Source organism: Antechinus flavipes, chromosome 3, assembly GCF_016432865.1.
Source record: "Antechinus flavipes isolate AdamAnt ecotype Samford, QLD, Australia chromosome 3, AdamAnt_v2, whole genome shotgun sequence".
NCBI classification, from domain to species: domain Eukaryota; kingdom Metazoa; phylum Chordata; class Mammalia; order Dasyuromorphia; family Dasyuridae; genus Antechinus; species Antechinus flavipes.
This window is the reverse complement of record NC_067400.1, coordinates 324,394,160-324,414,580: the sequence shown is the minus strand read 5'-3', so window position 1 is coordinate 324,414,580 and position 20,421 is coordinate 324,394,160. Positions and strand designations below refer to the sequence as shown.

The following is a 20,421-nucleotide window of genomic DNA, read 5'->3' as shown; positions in this document are numbered from 1 at the left end:
ATTGGTTTACTCTCATGGGGCCAACATACATTGTGTCCATTGCTTGTTCTTATCTATCTAGAATTCAAAGGTTCTTAAGACTTGTTTTTAAAATATTTTCATCACCATTTTTCACTATTTTAAAACTATTTAGTTTTCTTTGTAATCATATTTTATTTTATGTATTTTAAAGTAGTCTTCTGGGAAGGGTGCACAGATTTCCCCAAACTGCCAAAGAGTTCAGCAAACAAAAAATTTCCGAGTCTCTGGTCTAGATAATCTTTTTCCTGAATATCTAAGTTCATACTTTGCTCACCGTGTGTCCAAAGTTCACACACACAAATACGAGTAAAGACTACTTGCTTCATAAAATATAATTTTGAAATATATTTGTTTAATATTGCATTTCCCCCAACTACATGTAAAATAATTTTTAAATTTGTTTTTTTTTTAATTTTGTTTCAAATTCTCTTCCTCTCTCCCCTTCATCCTCATTAAAAAGGCAAGCAATTAGATATAGGTCATACATAGGCAGCTATGCATATATATTATATATCACCAGAAGCTACTCACTGTATTCAGTGCTTTCATTCCTCTTGCCAGCTTACCTTTCTCAATAGGATTATTAGTATTGTTCCAGTTCAACACGCCAAGTTCCACAAGTTTACCAATGGGGATGATCCACCCAGCTGACAAGCCCAGGCCAGTGTGGCAGGACTTCTTGCCTTTGAGATCTCTGAGTTGGAAATCAGTTCCTTTCTTCACAACAGCCACAGCAAAGGAGTAAATTTGCCGTTCTGTAAGAAGCAAAGAATTAGGGAAGGTACTCAGGGTAAAAGTCTCAAGGGATAGGGAGATACCAAGAGATCTTGGAATCTTCACTTTTACCTGATAAGTAATGGAAGAAAGGATCAGGAAACTTTTCCTTGACTTTCAGTACAAAGTTTTGAGGAGTAAGTTCTTAATCTCATTAAAAAGGATCTCCATAATCAGGCTCCAGAGCATTTTTATTTATTTATTTTTTAAAGCTTTTTATTTCCAAATCATATGCATAGATAATTTTTCAATATTAACCTTTGCAAAACCTTGTGTTCCAATTACCCCTTCCTTCCCGCATCCTCTCCCCTAGATGGCAAGTAATCCAATATATGTTAAACATGGTAAAATATATGTAAATCCAATATATGTATGCAATTATCAAGTTGTATAAAATCAAATCAAAAAGGAAAAAAATGGTTCTGCTCATTTCACTTAGCATCAGTTCATGTAAGTTTTCCAGAGAATTTTTAGATTGATTATAGATGACAGAGACAAGGAGATGACACAGTGAACTATAGGGTGCTCATGCCTGGAGTCAGGAAGATGAGTTCAAACCCAGCCTCAGCTCCTTACTAGCTGTGTAATCCTGGGCAAATAACCTATTTTCTGCCTCAGTTTTCTCATCTATAACATAAAGATGATAATAAGTAAGACCAAAGGGGATTGACTACATGGATGGTAGGTCTCTACCATCCAACTTGAATACTTTACTCATGGGAGCACCTTCCCCTATTTAAATACAGGTAATTAATGATAGCCAGAGTTATTATGAAGCTCAAGTGAGATATTTATAAAGTATTTTGCAAATGCTACACAAATGCTAGCTATCAGGCACTTCCCCTCACAGCTTCTATGTTCCAGTCAAACTGCTTTACTTTTTTTTTTCCATAAATGACTTTCTACCTCTTTCCTTCCTACCTTTGCAAAACCTGCTCCATCTACTTAGAATGCTGCCTTCCCCCCTTCTGCCCCTTGGAATCTCTTCCCCCAATTATTAGTGCTCTGAAGGATCTTGTCATTTATTCTCTCTGGATCTCAATTTCTTCTTCTGTAAAGTAGGAAGGTTAGACTAGATAAACTCAAGATATCTTCTGGTTCTAAATGTATGATTCTATGAAACTATAGTAAATGATCAGATATTATTTATTCATTTATGTACATGTTTATACTCTTCTCCCTCTTCCTCCTGCCTTTCTCCAATAGCAGAATGTTAAGGACTGTTGCCTCTGTCTCCCCAGAACCACAACAATACTCTGAACACAGTAGGTATTTAATACACGCTTGTTGAATTTTAGAATGCAAGAGATTTTTTTCCAAGGCTCCACTTAAGCAAATGAAAGAGTTCAGTTGCATAATCTCTGCAGTCTGTTTTAGGAAATTTTCTGACTAGAATATTTTTTTAATCACCCCCCATGATATCCCTGTGGATTTTTCTCTTTTCCTTTTACTTTTTTAAAGGATATGGAGGGGTCCATTCCTCCTCCCCAAAATAAACATATAAGTCTTATAATTATTGATTGAATCAATCAATCAAAAGTATCAACTAAGGGCCAATAAGGCATAAATCAGTTTGCTAAGGGTGAAGTACTTGAATCATTAAATGAAATCAGAAATGCTACACATTAGAATTATTTGAAAGAATCAGTCTTAAACTACTTCTGAGAATATATGTGTGTATGTGTGTCTCCAAAATTCTAGCCAGAGAGAGTGTGTATGTATATGCATATATATGTATGTATGTATGTATACGTATGTATACATGTCTCCAATATTCTAGCCAGGGAGTCCAACAAGACAGTCTAAGGATGGTAAAAGAATCATGCTTGGAGGGGTGGGCAAGTATTAATAAATATCTTTTATCTTCACACTAACCTTCCCTATAATGACCAGAGGATGATCACGGAATTTTGAAAATTTGCAACATTTGAGTCTGGGGGTTGATATCCCTGGAGCAGCAGTAACTGATGACAGAGTCTGCATTAAGACTGAAAGGGCACATTGCGGACTAACGAGGCACACCAAGAACAACTTGGCTACTCTACAAGGGTATCTACCTCTCAAAATGTATAACTAAGGGGAACCTGATATGGGTTCTGTAAAGGAAAAAAAAAAATTTCTATCCCCAAAGAAATAGTGAGTCACCATTAGTCTGATATGTATACTTTTTATGTGGGAGCACCTTGCTCTATAGTGGCTACAGATAAGTAATCATGACATATGGAAATTCAACCATTGGGGTACCTACTTAAAATCCAATGCAGGGTAAGGGGCTCCCAAAGAGATTTATATATGGGGAATTTTCCATGAGTCCTTATTAAACTTAAATGAGAAAACTCATCTTCCAAAGATTAGCTCTAGAACCCTGAGGAGAAGAGTAGTAAATTGTCTTTTGGGATCCAATCCACTTAATGCCCATAAAAAGTAAGGAAATATCCAAGAAAAGGGGAGAGAGGGGGGGGAGGGTGGAGAGGGAGAGGGAGAAGTAAAGGGAGAGAGATATTTCTATTATTTTTTTGGATTCTCCATCATCAAAAGTGTGTATCTAATAGGCACAAAGAGGTTGTAATATAGGTAGGTAAGGTTTATTCATTGCATCAGGTTTCTGTCATCCAGGACATTTCCAGCAATTTAAGAGTATTTTTGGTAGAAACCCCATTCCTTCACTTCCTAAAAGATCTTTCCTGGTGCTAAAAGTCAGCCTTTATTTCTGAACAGCCTAGATTTGTTCTATAAATTCCAAGAACCATGAGATCTTCTGGCGAGTGAGTCAGTAGATTCACATTAGAGAAACCCACCTTTTTCAGAGCCATAGTCTTCAGCTATGATAGGTTTCAGACCAAACGGGGCTGCAACTGCTTCATAGACTAAGCCACCATCGACACAAATGGCATCAGCTTCATTTTTCTGCAAGAGATGAGTCCGACCTCACTGAGTTTCAATGGATAAATGACGGACAGAAGCAGCTACACCCAAAGAAAGAACACTGGGAAAAGAATGTAAACTATTTACATTTTTGATTTTCTTCCCCAGCTATTTTTACCTTCTGAATCCAATTCTCCTGTGCAACAAGAGAACTGTTCGGTTCTGCAAACATATATTGTATCTAGGATATACTGCAACATATCTAACATATATAGGACTGCTTGCCATCTAGGGGAGGGGGTGGAGGGAGGGAGGGGAAAAATCAGAACAGAAGCAAGTGCAAGGGATAATGTTGTAAAAAAAATTACCCTGGCATGGATTCTGTCAATATAAAGTTATTATTAAATAAAATAAAATTTAAAAAAAAGAAAGAGATGAGTCCAAAAAGTTGGAATACATGTAAGGTTTGTATTAGATAGAAAATCAGTTTGAGGATACATCCATCTTGGACACAAAGCATATAATCATGGTGAATGGTTCTTTTTCGTTAAAGAAGAAAAAAAGTGACCTTTCTCTTAATTTTCTTTAGTAATTCATTTTAGTGTCTCACAGACCTTATCAATGGAAATGTCTTTCAGTAAAATATAAATCTCCTTTCCTATAAATTCATGTAAAAGTTCACCACCAACTATTAGAGTAAGAATTCCTACTCAACAAAACTGCCAGAAAAATTGGAAAATTACTTGGCAGAAATTAATCTGAGATTAACATCCTATACCTTATACCATAATACATTCCAAATGGTTATTTGGCCTAAATAGAAATGATCACATCTTAAAATAATTAAAGGAAAATGCAAAGAGGTATCTTGCATAAGGCACAATTAGGAAAAGACTTCTTTACTAACCATGGGATACAGATGATCATAAAAGAAACGAACAATTTCAATTACCAAAAAAAAAAAAAAATCATTGCTGTTAGGATTAGAGGAAAGCTAATTGGGGTAGGATAAAGCTTTGCAACAAACATTTCTAATGTCTATTTTCCAAGATGCATAGGAAATTGACATAAATATATAAGAACAAGAGCCATTCTTTAATTTATGAGATCAAAGGAAGCAGTTTTACAAAAAGGAATACAAGTTAGCAACAACTCTGAGGTTTTATTTCATAATCATTCAATTGGCTAAGATGATAAAAAGCAATAAATGTTGGAGGAACTTCAGGGGAAGAGAGGCACAGAAATGCGGTAAAGATATAATTTGATCCAATAATTCTATGCATAATTTGGATTTATGACCCCAGTGTCACCAAACTACTAACCTACATATATATACCCTTTGACCCAATGATATTTCTACCAGGCACATACTCCCAATGAAGTCAAAGACAGAGCAAAATATTATATTCATTTATAGCTATATTTTTACATTTTTATGAATAGTTTTTGTTTGTATATCTCCTACAATTACTACTATATATCCTCTCTGTTTCACAGAAAGCTATTTCTTATAAGACTAAAAAAGAAAAAAAACCACTTCTTCAAAACTAGTCAACACATCAAAAACTTAAATTTTTATTGATAAAAATCTAAATTAACTCTTTGATATCCATAGTCCCTCACTTTTGCAAAATAAGAAGTGAGTTGCCTTCTCATATTTCTTAATTCAGTCCAAGCTTAATCATTATAATTTTGTCTCCATTTCATTTTACATTTTACCCTACTTGCTTTAAAACTCTACCAATATGGTTATAATATATCACACATTTTTCTTTCTCCCTCTCTCCTTTCTTCCTTCCTTCTTCCCTCTCTCTCTTCTTCCATCTCTCCCTTCTTTTCCTCCCTCTCGCCTTCCTTCTTTCTGTCTTTTTGTCTCTGTGTCTCTGTCTCCATCTCTGTCTCTCTTCTTCCTTCCTTCCTTCCTTCATTCCTTCCTCCCTTCCTCTCCTCCTCTCTCTTTTTCTTCCTTCTTTCCTTCCTTCCTCTTGTTGTGCCACAGTTTCCTTTAATTGTTCTGCCTCACTTCCTTGAATTGTTTTGCCTCAGTCCCCCTGGTTGCAACCTGCCTCCCCCCCCCCCAATCCTGACCATTAGGACTAATATAACTTAGGGCTGGTTACTCTAAGGTTATAAATTGTAAATATGTCATCTCAATAGAAGGGGGAGTTCAGACATCCTGGCTCCTAAATTCTCCTAAGTTATCAAAAAGTTATGGTCCTCACTCCCACTTGTCAGAACTGGATTGATGATTCATCCTTGGAAATTACTGATCACTAGAGTTGGACTCCACCCCCTCCTTTGTTTACCCTGATCAATTAGAGCCACATATATAAAAACCATTGGAATTTCACATTCGATGCTGCTGCTGCTGCTGCTGAAGGCTTTGAGACATCATCCCTGGGACCAAAATGGATCCTTTGGTCCTAGAAAATCTCTCCCTCTCAGAAATCCAAATAAAATATTAAAAACTCTCTAATCTCTATCTTGCCTCAGTTTTTCCAGCATTACACTCCCTCACTCCTTCCCTTCCTTCCTTCTTTCTTTTTAGCAGTCAGCCACAAAGCTTTTATTAAGTATTTATTATGTTTCAGACCATGTTTTAAGTGCTGAGGATATTCAAAGAAAGACCAAAAAATCCTCTCTGCCTTCAAGGAGCTAGTGATTTATTAGTGGAGACAATATGTAAATAAGTAAGTATATACAATATTTATATAGAGTAGATGGAGAGCAATCTCATAGAGGAAGGCACTAGGAGCTGAGGATGCAGATGATCTGAGAAAAATCTACTCCAGAAAGGAAATATTAGCTGGATTTTTAAAAATTTATTTTTGAAGCAATCAGGATTAAGTGACTTGCCTGGGTCCCACAACTAGTAAGTGCCTCAGGTCAGATTTGAACTTCTGATTTCAAGGCTGAGTTGGATCTTGAAATAATCATGGGAACAATTGAACAGATCACCTCTTTCTTCATCCATTATCTTCATCCTCTCTATCATAAGCAGCAAAGTCCTTTCTTGTATTCTCCACTTGAAATCAATATAGCCATTAAAAATCAGCCAATTTCCACTATGCTATTGTATGTACTATAAAATTTGTACTAAACTAGATGCTGCAGGTTTAAATTTAAAAATACAGTATTCCCTTATCATGTGGAACTTACATTATGTTAAGAAAAACAACATCTACTACTACTACTACCACTATCACCACTACTACCACCATTATTACTACTGCTACTATCACTACCATTATCACCACCATTACTACTACCACTATCACTAAACTACTGCTAGTTGTGATTTACACAGTGCTTTAAAGTTTGCAAAGTGCTCTATAAAGATTATCTCATTTTATCATCACAACAACTCATTTCACAGAATAGATGGAACAAAGGGAACTTTGTTAAGTGACTTGCCCAGAATCATATAATTATGAAGCACCTGAGGCCAGATATGAACTTGAACTTGGTTTTCTTGACTCCAGATCCAGAATGTTTACCTGCTGCATCACTTAGGAACCACATATGAGTATATAGAAAATAAAAGATTGGTTTGGTGGGGAGGCAATAGCAACTGGAAATTTTAGGAAAGGTCCTCCTATTAAAAGTGACATTAGAGCCAAGCTTTGAAGAAAATTAGGTATTCTGATCAATGGAGATAATGAAGGAGTACACTGCAGACCTGTACAAAGACATGGAGTCAGGGCAGAATACTGTAGATGAAGAATAGCAAGAAGACTAGTTCGGCTAGATTTAGAGGGTGTGAAAGGGAGACCATTCACTCCCCAGGATTTTCTTTTCTCTTAATCTTTTTTCTATCCTATCTCCCCCTATTTCCCTATTGATTTTGCTGTATTTCTACAGCAAACTGTGTTCAACCCTCCTTTATCCATTTAAAATAGTGAGCTTCATCTAATGTCAATTCCTACCTTTTCCTCCATGTTCGTATATTATTTTTCTCATGAATCCCAATTATGCAAATAGGATGGTCCACCCCATTATTCCTCCTTTATATCCTAGTTTCTTCTTTTACTTTCTATCCTCTTCTGTTACAACCTCAGAACAGAGCCAATAAAGTTTTCTTTTTCTTTTTTAACTCCCACAGTTTCTTGGAAGATGTTAAGATTCTGAAGTGTTGCTTGTTTCTTCTCCCCTTATTTAATCATTAGTCAAATACCATCACATGGCTCCATACAATCATTCAAGCAAATTTACTTTTCTAGGTTTCTCTGAACATCTATGTTTGTATTTTTAAATTTCCCTGGCCCTTTTATCAGAAATGATTTAAAGTTCTCTTTTGCAGTCACTATATCCACATTCAAAGGCTTTCCATCCTGGCATTCCCTGGCAAAATTACCCTCCATTCTCAAAGTCTGAACGAACCCTCCAAGTCACAATAAGGCAGCAGAGATATTTCTATATGCATTTTACATTTAAAAACAATATGAAAGCCTTTACAGTGATTTTTTTGGATTTTAAAAAGTCTTCCATTTTTCTCTACTTTAAATCTTTATTTTTTTGTCTTGGTACTGAATATTCTCAATGCATCATCAATGCTTCCTGTGGGGAGCATAATTTTCCCGAATTATTGAGTATCAGGAATATTCTAAATATTAGGATCAAAGATTTAGAGCAGAAACGGAAATTCAAGAATTTTGAATCCAAGTCTTCTCATTTTAGAGATATGAAAACAGGTTAAGAGATGCTAAGTGATTTGTGTAGGATAAAGCATCTACTAAGTATCTGAGGTAACACTTGAATTCAGGTCTTCCTGACTCTAAACCCAGAATCCTGTTCACTGCCCACAGGAAGATCTATATTGAAATAGATAGGGGATACCAAGTGGTGTAGTGGATAAAACACCAACCTGCAAGTCAGGAAGACCTGAGTTCAAATTCAGCTTCAGAGACTTGATATTTACTAGCTGAGGGATCTTGGACAAGTACATTAACCCCCAATTGCCTCACTCCCCCCAAATACATGGGAGTGGTCGAATACACCTTCCTTCTCCCCCAAGATGCTTACCCAGATGGCCCTGAAACAGTCCTTGTAGGAAATTTTCTTTACACACGTCAAACTTGGGCTTGTGGTACCTGTCAGGGCCTCTTTAAGCTCATTACATTTCTTCTGCTCATTTTCTGATTGGACACACCATCTTACTTGTTGCTCTGCAGTAGCTAGACACAACCCTAGTGGGAAGAAGCCAGAGGGAGAGAGGGAGGAAGTAAGTGACCCATAATCTTTGTTGAAAGAGATGTTTGCTTGCAATAAAACAAAGCCAGTCAGAACTCTTAGCAGGATCATTTTCAGGAGCATAGCAGGGCAGTTTCCATTTTGATAATCCATAATTACACATAAAACAGGTAGCTGTGCCCCTGTGGGGCTCTGGGAGAAGATGAGTAAGAGGAGACTTTGTTTTATGATCATGTTATGATTTTCCAGACTAGTTAATTTTATTCTCCTGACATTTTCCTATCTCTACTACTCTGCTATGATTCTCCCCTTCCTGCCTTTTTAAAAACCCATAATTTCTATTGGGGATAGAGAAGGCCAGGGGAATTAAAAAAAAAAGACTTCTCTCATATTAGTTTGTTTTCCACTTGTCTGCTTTTTAAATTATATTGCATATATATATATATATATATATTTAACAATTCTTACATTTCACCAGAGAAGGCATCACAAAATCATTTTACAGACATCTTACCACCCTATTGTTGCTAAACTCAGAATTAACAAAGAAATGCAACTCACCATATATTCTAGTCTTTGACAAGCCTTGATAATTGATACAGGTTTTAGAGAAGTATATTTGAGGTGGGGTAATTTTCTCTTTCTTAATCTGGTTACACACTGATTTTCCTTACTTATTTTCCTATTTGATGCTATAGAAATCAAGGACTTCCACTTCAATTACTAAAAATACAACATATTATTCATCTCCAGGTACCTAGATGAATTATTAAATATTATTTATTTTTTTAAAAAGTTATAAGACCTATTTTTCCATAAGAATTTGCCTCTCTGCATATTTAAAACTCTTTACTATTCTAGGCTTTTAAAAAGTAATTGACTATATTTATACTTTTTCTTTATATTTTCTTTTCTATTACACTTTTTTCTTTTTTTAGATTCATTTTTAAATTTTGATTTTAAAATTCTCTCTCCCATGTGAAGTCAGGCAAAACATATTCCTATTTTGCCATATCATATGCCATAAATCATGCTTTATCCTATAGTACTTACTATGCTCCATTTTCTATCTATCTATCTGTCTATCTATCTATCATCGATTATGAAACTGAGGCAGTTAATGATTTTACTAATTACACTGATTTGCTTGATCTCCCTTACTATCTATCCAGAGAAGGTTGAACTGACCTGAGAATCAGAATCAGCTAATCAGGAGACTATTTGAGCATCCCTTAAGCTAAACATAGTAGAGATCCTTTGGAGTGTTAACTTACTGAACCCAGAACTCCCTCTGCTGTGACACCAGTCATAGAATTGGCTCAGACTGGCTCATGCTCTGACCCACTTCCCTGTACCCAGAGAGTGTCTTATAATTTCTAAGAACACTCCATCTCAAGGGACAAAGCTGATTAAGCCATGAAGAGATTGTAGAAAGGGTGGGGCCCAACCAGACTTGAAGTTTTGTCTTTATAACCCTTGCTGCCTAACCCCATTCTGTATGTATGCAGGCTCACTTGAGAAGAATAAAGCATGCATATTACTTAATTCTTACTTTTCTTTTTTGATTGATTTTTTAACCCCATGTTAAATGATTTGCTCAAAGTCATTGGTTGCTAAGGGTCAAAACCCCAGTATGATCCCAGAGCCCCAATTCTAGAGACAGCAGAATCATAAAGGGCATCATTATTTTTCTCAGATAATCTAAAAACTCAAAATTAACTAATCTTTTTTTTTTTAATGAACAAACTTTAAAAATACAAACTTTGCAATGGGCTCCTTAAATAAAATTTTTCTCCTGATCCTAAATTAGAGAACATGTTCAGCCTTATCTTTTTGGGCAAAAAGAAATGTTTCTGGCTGGAATTTGCCCTCTTGGCCTCATACTCAGCATGAGGGGAGGGAGGAGGAGCATAAGAATTGGAGGATAGAATTTAAACTTTTAACTTTTTATTGCTTTTCTTAGCCTAACAACCATAATTCCAAGATGACATATTATTGACCCCAGATTCTTAAATTGTGGTTCACAACCTCCTGGTTTTGTAACTGAATGTAGGGGTTGTGAAATTATGATTGATTATAAGTAAATGTTTGATTTGTACACCTATTTTATATATTTATATCTCTGGGGTCATGTAAGAATTTTTGAGTGAAAAGGGGTCGAGAGTGGAAAAGTTTAAGAAGTTCATCTAGAATCTAGATGGAGACTTTTAATACAGTGGCCAAAGGAGTCAAAGGGGTTAAAAAAAAAAAAAAAAAAAAAGCTTAGTTAAATTTTCTCCTGACCCAGAAGTAGCCAGTTGGAGCTCTCTGATCAGATAAAAATATAGGAGATAGGAAGAAAGACAGCAAACAGTCCATCTGACTTCAGTCGGAACGGGCTCCAGCACGCAGGGCTGGCAAAGCAGAATATTTATAGCTCTGGCCAATCTGGAAAGATCTTGGAAAGGGGTTGGAGAGGGATTAGGGCAACCAGGTCATGAGATGTGACTCCTGTATCTTCCCTGACTACCTACTAGCCCCTTTTATGGAAAGGAAAAAAAAAAAAAACAGTAAATGGAGGAAGGAAACCAGTGTAGCAACAATGGTGGTGTCCATAGACAATGGGGGTTGCCCAGAGGCTGGCAGTCCTACCATGCTGTTGGTACATGAGAGCATACCTGGGCACTTCAGGGACATCCCATTTGTCTCCTGCCTATAAGTGATCAGTTACTGCAAAACCATCTTCCCCCACTTCCCACATAGTTAGCATCCATCCAACCACTGGTCACTTACCTAGTATCCCAAAGGATAACAAGGCAGGGAAGGTGAGTTGCATTTCTTTGTTAATTCTGGATTTAGCTTCAGTGGGGTGGTAAGGTGTCTATCAGGGATTGATCCCTAGAGCTCTGGAATGGCTTCTTAGTTGCTCTCCTGACTCTGTTATGGAGAGAAGGAACAGGATTAGCACAACTGGTGATCAATGTTTGACCTTCCTTGTTGCTTAATAGTTACTCAACCTTCTCACTCACCCCTCCCCTTCCTTCTTTCCACACATAGATGTCCATACATAGGCACACACCAATAAGTCCATTTTCTGGAAAGTATCGAGTTTATCACAGCCCTGGAGAGCAGGCTTCAGGGGGAGCAGAAGTAAGGAATGTGGATTAATGGGATTGGGGGGAGAAGAAATAAAAGAAAGGAGGAGTCCCAATTCTATGTGTTTCTTGGGTTGACAGCTAGGAAACAGTATAGTATCAATCTGACAAGGATGCTCTTAATTCCATGATAGTTCTCCTGCCCCTTGGATTAACAGTCTATGTTTACTATGATGACCAACTCAACAGTTTGTCAGTGTCTGTCCTTTCCTCCTTGTTGTCTTATATTCCATCTTTTCATCCCCACTCTGCCCACATTCCTTTTTACTCCACACTCCCACTCAGTCTGACCATTTTCAGTAATGAAAAGGCACTAGTATAGTACCTATTGTAGCAATGGGTGGTGGCAATGGAAAAGAATGCTGATTTCTAGAGTCAGATAAGAAAAAGAATAAAGGAAAGGCAGCAGGTGTTTATTGAGGTCCTAATGTGTACACTTGTCCCTGAAAGTCAGCTTCTCCTGGTTGAAAAGAATGCTAGATGTGAAGTTGAAGGATCTGAACTTGAATAGCAACTGCAAGACTTTGAGTATCACTTAAGGCTTTAGTTCCTTTATCTATAAAATGAAGGGGTTGGATTTGGGCAAAAAATATTAATAGTGGGTCTTTCTGTAATAGCATAAAAACTGGAAAGTAAGGGGCTACCATTTACCATAAATGAATTCTGGTATATAAATGTAAGGGAAACTTATTGTGTTATAAAAAATAATGAAATGGACAGTTTTCGAAAAAATTAGGGAGATCCAGATGATCTCATGCAGAAGAAAATGAGCAGAACCAGGAGGGCAGTTTATTAACAGCAATAGTATAATAAAGAGAAACAAACGTGAAAGACTTAAGAACTCAATCAGTGTAATGACAAAACAGGATTCCAAAGGACCTCCTGACAGAGGGGTAAATGGCTTAAGATGCAGAACAAAAAAATGTATTTTTGTATATAGTCATTTTGGACATGGGAATTTGTTTTGTTTGAGTTTACATATTTGTTATGGAGATTTCATTTTTTTCTTTTCCTTTTTGCCCAACTGTGTGTGTGGGAGGAAAGAGGGAGGGTGGGAAGGAGAGTAAACACATTCTTGTTAACTGAAAAAAGGTAAAATAAAATTCAAAAAGTAAAATGAAGGAGTTGTATTACCCAGCCTCTAGCTTGTGCCTCTAAATTTAAGTCTGATAAAGGAGAACATGGAATAATGGGAAGCACACTTTTTAGGAAGCAGAGAATCTGAGGCTTGAAGCCTGATTTTACCACTTTGTAAAGGGGCAAAATCTATTCTGTCTGAATTACACCAATTGTAGGGTGGTGACCTTTCCAAGCAAATGCTGAGATACCAAAGAAAGAGGATCTCGTACCCAGCTTGGTTATTAATAGATTTTTAGGGCTAATTAAATAAATGAGGGGAGTTTATTCACAAAAGACCAGTTATCCTGGGAGGCAGCAGGACAAAGTAATGTCATGGATCCCTACACCCACCTTAGGTTGGGCTGGTGAATGTAAATGAGAGACTTAGAATTAGGAAGATTCATCTTCCTGAGTTCAAATTTGACCTCAGACAATTACTAGCTTCCTGACCCTGGACAAGTCACTTAATCCTGTATGCCTCAGTTTCCTCATCTGCAAAATGAGCTGGAGAAGGAAATGGCAAATTGCTCCAGTATGTCTGCCAAAAAGTCACAAAAAATTGGAGGTGATTGAACAGCAACAACAACAACATAGACAAGTGTTGTTGAGGCCTTTGTAAAAGGCTTTTTCTATAGTTTATTAAGATAATATAAAATCCTCCTTTAAGTATTCAGAAACTTTCACAACTTGCCACTCCATTATTGTCTTTCTAGTCTTCATACCTCCCCCTTCTCCCCACATACTCTGTGATCCATTGATATTAGCCCCTTTGCTATAAATAAAATATTCCTTATCCCTCCTCTAGGCTTTTCTTTGTCCCCCATACCTAAAAGGCTCTCTGCCTTCTGTCTTCCTTCAGGTTTAGCTAAAATCCAATCTTCAAGAATTATCTTTCTTTGTATTCCCAGCACATAGCCTAATGCCTTGAACATAATATGCACTTCATAAATGTTTATTGACCAACTGATAATCATATGGTTTGGAGTGTTTTTGTTTTTAATCTGATAATTATGCTGATTATTTTCCTGATTTTGAATCATCCTTGCATCCTTGGTATAAATCCTGTTTAGTCATAATGAATTATTTCTTAGATGAATCACTATAGCTTGATAGGATTATATTTTTAATTTTTGAGTTAATGTTTATGAATTATATTGATTTATAATTCTCTGTGCTTAATCCTTCTCTAATTTAGGGATTAGAATTATATTTGTCTCATAAAAGCAGTTTGGTAGGGTGATTTCTTTCTCAATTTTTGAGAATAATTTGTTTAATATTGTTACTAATTTCTCTTCAGAAGTCCTGAAAAAATTCTCCTGTGAATCAGTCAAGACCAGGGCTTTTTTAATCCCATTCTTTAGCAGACCTTGTATTTCCTTTTCAGAATTTGGAAGACTGGATTATCTACAATTTTACTTGGAGTTTGGTAGTTTATATTTTTGAAAACATTCGACTGTGCTTTTTATGTTGTTTGTTATATTAGTACATACATATCTGCACAATAAGTTCTAATCATTCTTTTTATTTTTACTGAATCTGTTTTGATTTCAATTTTTGTTTGCTATTTTGATAATTTGATTTATTTGGATCTATGTCTTTTGTTTGTGCTCCCTGAACTGATTGTTCTTTTTATTTCATTAAGGTATAAAAAAGAAATATTTACTATTTCTTTAGTGAGACCACTCCTATCACTAAAACAAGATTTCCTCTTGTTTTTCTTCTATTTATTCCCCCATTTGCCTTTTCACTCATTCTCCTGTGGGTCTTCTTCTTGAGCAGCTTCAGGAATGACTTTCTCTTTATTAGTAATCTTTAACTTGACTAATAAAATCAAACATATGTCACTTCTATCTTCTTTCTCTCCTTTGATGTACCATTACATTTTTCAACTTATTTCCCTCTGCTTTACATTGATAAACCTTTAAACAGAATATCATGTTTCAGACCTGTTTTTCCATCATTTCTTCTTCTATTTGACTTTCTCTTACAACCTGCTTTCTTTCTGTACTTTAAAAAGAAGTTTCAGTAGTCTCCCTGTTGTTCTTTTGTTGATGTTGTTCCTGGGTGTAATATTTACTTTTCTTTTTTATATTTCTGTTATCTAGGTTTACCCCTGGCCCCCAACAATTGGAAGCAAGGTGTATTACATTTTACCCCAGTTTCAGGGTTCTCTGATATCCTTCAGAGGGATTGAGGGGGAAATGGCTCTAGAAAATGGCCCCAGCACCACCCAATGGTATTCCCTCAAGTGTAGAGGGAGCCCCCTGAATCAAATTTCATTTTCTCTCTAACAGTCAGATTCACTTTTATAAGGAAATATTCAACCAACAATATAACCACAAATATACAAATTTACCCTCTTACCTACCCGAGGTATAATGTTGCTCTTCTCCCCCAAGCTCTCTTTTATTGTCTGGGGAGGAGAAAAAGGCTTTAGGCAGTAGGGATTAAGTTCATAGTTAATTACAGTTCCTTTAGAATACACAGTGCCTATTAAAAGTTCAAAACCCTCCTCGTGCTAGGGTCCCAGGCTTCTCTGGCCTTCCCGGCCACACTGACTGCATCACTTTGGCTGTAGTCCCGATTCCAACGTCCCTAGGGTTCAAACTCCCGAGTCAAGTGGGAATGATCGCCACCCCAGGAAATAGAGAAACTGAAGATAAATGGTGACAAAAAGTCCCTGCTCTTGGGTCCATTTCTCTAAGTGGAGTAAAAGAAGAGCAGGAAATCACAATCTCTCTTCTCACTGGTTCTGTTTGTGGCACTAGGATAGCACTTCAGGTAAACTGGGATCTTCACCATGAAGTAGAAAGGAGCTTGAATAAAAAGTCTGTGGTAGAAAGAGGGTGGCTGATCTCAGTCTCACTAGTTTTATAGACACAGCTTTTAATCAAAAGATGCTACATATAACCACCCATTTGGTAGGGGGCCAAGAGTGCCCCTATCTTAGAGGATCTAGGGATGCCCCAGCAAAGCCTTCTAAGGAGTGCCTTCTTATTAAATAATCTGAACATATTTAGACTCAAATGATTATTTTTTTATTAGCACAAATAATATACCAGCTGTTTCTCATCATACATGGTACAGACCTTAAAGTTTGGTCTTGATGCTACTAAAGAAGTCAGGTTACATAGTGAGGAAATGTCATAAAGCATGTAAAAAGCTGACCTCTTCCAGGAGCACGCCACCCTCACTGAATTCTTCACCTCAGATTGACTTCTTGCCAGCAAAGACAAAGCTTCTGCCCAGTAAGAAGGAAAGCATTTGGAGAAGACAATGTACATCCTGAGAGGACTAATGACATCATGGGGGATGTTTTGACTTGTGCAATTAGTGAGCATTAGCCAGAGTCATCAGAGTATGGGTTTTTATCTACCCATTCCACCCAGGGAAACCTTCATGTCTCTACAACCAGATGTTTAGAGTAACTGTGGTGTTTGAATGCAAGATAAGAGAATTTTTGTAAAACTCTGGGGGAGGAGGTAGAAATGTTGGTTTGGTTTGATTTTTTTGTGGAAAGAGAAGTTGTTTTTAAGAGCTAAAAGTGACCTGTCAAGAGTTGTCATAAGTTTGTTCTGTATTTGTCATTTTTGCTTTTTGATGTTTCAGCATCCACTGAAGAGACAGTTGAAAGCAAAATGTCACCTTCTATACTGTATCTCCATTCCTTCTAATCATTGTACAAGAGGACTCAAGAAGACTTTGATAGTATGAAGAAGTTGTATCCTTCTCTTTACTTATTTGGTAAAACATGAAGTAGATACTTCACGTTTATTGATCAACTGATTCTTTAAAAAAAGGTACAAGGTTTTTTTTTTGTCTAATAAAACTGGCTGTGCTGGCAAGAACATATTTTTTTCTTTCCTAGCAAGCATTAGCCATTCTTTTTTCCCCTGAGTTCAAATCTGGCCTAAGGTACAGGGCAAATTACTTAACTTCTGTTTCCCTCAATTTCTATATCTAAAAAAAATGGAATAATAATAACACCTCCTAGTGTTGTTGTAAGAATCAAATGAGATAATATTTGTAACATGCTTAGAACAGTGTCTGGCACATAGTAAGTGGTATATAAAAGTTAGTTTCTGTTATTAGCTATGATTATTTTTCTAAGTGTTAAATCTGCTTTGACCAGAAGCAAGCAATTTCTCTTTCTTTCTCTCTTGATCTCTCTTTATATGTATCTTTATATGTATATAAATATATAATGTAATACATATATACATATGTCATATATATATAGCTACCATCTACTGAATTACCAGATACACATGTTGTATGTGTGTTCACTCTTCAGTGAATAAACTGGTTTCCCTGTGTCTGTATCCTGTGCTGGCTTCTTTACTAGCCATGGCTACTCAGAACTTGAAGACAATTTATGGAACATTAAAAAAATTAAATAGAAATGATAGGAGGTAGAAAGAGTGTTGGGCAGCAGGAAAACTGTGGTTTATAGCAATCCAAATTCAGCTATCTACATGCACCCTCAGGAAGATAAGACTATATTGTTTTACATTTTAGCATTATGTGCAGCTTCGAGAAGAAGAGGGTTACAGGCAGAAAATCAAGTTCACAAATGTGGAGGTCAGTCAGTCAATAAGCTTTTATTAAGACATTACTCTTTGTGAGATACTATGCTAATTGCTGGGATACAATGAAAGGAAACGGTTCTCTGCCTTCAAGAAGCTCACATTTCAATGCAGGGCGACAGTATGTAAATCTTTAGGCACATACAAGACATACACAATAAAGGAATAACCTCTCCCATGGTACCTTGGGACAGGTCTATTTATTCAATCATTTTTCAGTCTTGTCCAACTCTTCATGACCTTATTTGGGGTTTTCTTGGCAAAAATACTGGAATGGTTTGCCATTTCTTTTTGTAGCTCATTTTTTATAGATAAGAAATTGAGGCAAACAGGGTTAAGTGATTTGCCAGGGTCATATAGCTAATAAGTGTTTGAAGAGAGATTTGAATTCATGATGATTAATCTTCCTGATTTGATGTCCAGTATTCTTTCTACTGCACCACCTGGTTGTATAACCTCCAGATAAGTGTCTTTTCTTAGTTTGCAGTGCGATTTTCTAACTGCAATGATGGTCAATATAAAGGTTTCATTCTGTTTTGAATTCATAAAAATTTTCTTTGACTTTCTAATTCACTAAGCAAACAAACCTGGGTTTGCTCTACAGCCTGGAAATATAATTTCTGTCTCCCCTGTCTGGGACAACAAGGTACTGCATCTTTCAAGTTTCATTTTGCTGACTGATGATTTTGATCTGTTTTTAAAATGAATGGGGCAATCCAAGAGGCAAAAACAATAGATTTTGGGATTGGGGAACTGGAGTTTTCTTAAGGCAGAGGATATTTGGCATCATAGCCTGATCAGAATAGGAATTGGCTCTCCTCTGGAGAAAAATAAGCCCAAATTTGGTCACATGGTGAAACAATCCTGGCTTTGTTGCCCTCACATTACTATTCTGGATAGAAACTCTAGGTCAGCAGGTACTGAATAAAGCTGGCTTCACCTAGGACATAAAATAACTGAGACTTCCAAGATATTGCTACACACTTGGGGTGCCATCTGTATACAAGAGTCCACAAAGACTGCTATAAAGTATAAAAGAGGAAAAATTCCCATGTTTTTCATTTCTTCCTGAACTATTCATTTCAGTTCTCTGAATAGTTCTCTGAGTATATCATATCAAGTTTTGTTTTTATTGGAGACCAAACTTGTGATTTCATTGATAAACAAAATTCATTAGGAACTTTCTTCTATTGGCACAAATCAGTATCTCTTCGGCAATATATGATTTTGGAGAATTGCTTAGGACATAGTGAAGTTGAAAAACTTACTTCAAGTCACATAGTATTTGGAGGCAGAACTTGAACCAGACACTATCTCATATTTCCATTTCCATCTCGATAAAAAAGTAATAACAGCATCACGTATTTTCATATTATTTTTAATTATTCAAATCACAATACATTGTCTCATGCAACTTATACAACAATCCTATAGGGTAAGAAAGACCGACATGAATGGAACCTGGGTTTGAGATATTCCCTAATTCTTACATGGAGACAGAGATATAATTTTGGAGAAACTTTCACATACAATCTCTTTAGATTGTGCCCCAGGGAGAATTCTAGAAAGATTAATTTCTTGCTGATTCTTGCTCCCCCTAAAAAGACCCTACTTTGCAAATACTCAGGCTAACAAGATATTAAATATAGGAAAGTTTTTATTTAATTTGACCGAGAATTGGATTATCCTGAGTAGCTAAGTAGTTGGAGTCAGAAATATCTGAGTTTAAATATCACTTCAGACATTTGTCAACTAATAAGTGGTTAATTACTTTTATTTGGAATTGCACCAAAATTTTTGGTCCTAAGACTAATATCTTTATTGTGGATAAGTCCCTGAATAAGTAACAGCCTCTCTAGGAGTGACTCAGTTTCTTCATCTGTACATTAAAGGACTGGATTCTATCACCGTAAAGTTTCTTTCAAACCTAAATCAACCATAAAGAAAGCTATCTTTTCTTTTTCAGAGGAACCCATGAAGTTTGTCTGTCTAGAGAGTAATATGTGAATCTAGAAGAAAAATACACATTTTTACATACACATCATTACACTTTCTGATTGGAGAGTGACAATGTGTATCACTCTCTACATACACATTGTATGGTCTAGCATCCTTTGAGTCCACATTTCTAACAGCATTTCCAAATTATCAGAACTACATAGACCAAATGATTCACACATTATCAATGAAGAAATAGGTTTGGGTTGCTTTTTGGTTTATGTTTTTTTTTCTTAACTGATTTCTCTAATGAAGGTCTTGGGGATTATACTCCTCTGTGATGCAAAGACAAACATAAAACCATTCCTATCCTCAAGAAATTTACATTCTTCTGAAGTAGTCAATACACACATATATACATACATATATATTTATGCTGTATAAATAAATGAAACATATATGTAAAACAATTACTATTCCCATTTTATAGACAAGGAAACCAAGGCATGAAAAGGTTACATGATTTTTCTGGGACAAAGGTAGTTTGTCTTTTCTAAGGAGATGGGAAAATCCTTTATGCTTTATTTAGTTACAGATGCTTTGCAGTACCCACTTTTCCATGAGGAAAAGAAAACGTAGGATTTCAGCTTGAGGTATTTGAGATAACTAGGGAGTCCTACAGACACTATAAATACAACAGAGCAGCATTCAAGAAAGTTGATTGGTTGTTATCCTTCATTCTGGAAGAGGATTAAAAACATCACTGTGTTAAGGGTTGAGTTACAATGTGTCGG

The 20,421-nt window shown here is 36.2% G+C and overlaps 1 protein-coding gene across 2 annotated transcripts in view; it reads right to left on the bottom strand.

Annotated features, from left to right (window-relative positions):
• The window catches only part of TF (transferrin), a 48,779-nt gene extending 32,375 nt beyond the window's left edge, over positions 1–16,404 (bottom strand). The window contains exons 1-6 of one of the 2 annotated variants that reach the window (XM_051985572.1): positions 16,272–16,404; positions 15,472–15,516; positions 11,623–11,766; positions 8,683–8,846; positions 3,594–3,702; positions 588–776 (exon numbers count right to left, since the gene is read on the bottom strand). In XM_051985572.1, coding sequence (XP_051841532.1) covers positions 588–776; positions 3,594–3,702; positions 8,683–8,846; positions 11,623–11,665 — 505 coding nt within the window. In that variant the 5' untranslated portion in view covers positions 11,666–11,766; positions 15,472–15,516; positions 16,272–16,404. The remainder of the gene's footprint in view (positions 1–587; positions 777–3,593; positions 3,703–8,682; positions 8,847–11,622; positions 11,767–15,471; positions 15,517–16,271) is intronic. The other variant, XM_051985573.1, reaches the window with a different exon arrangement.
• Between the last annotated feature and the right edge of the window lie 4,017 nt (positions 16,405–20,421).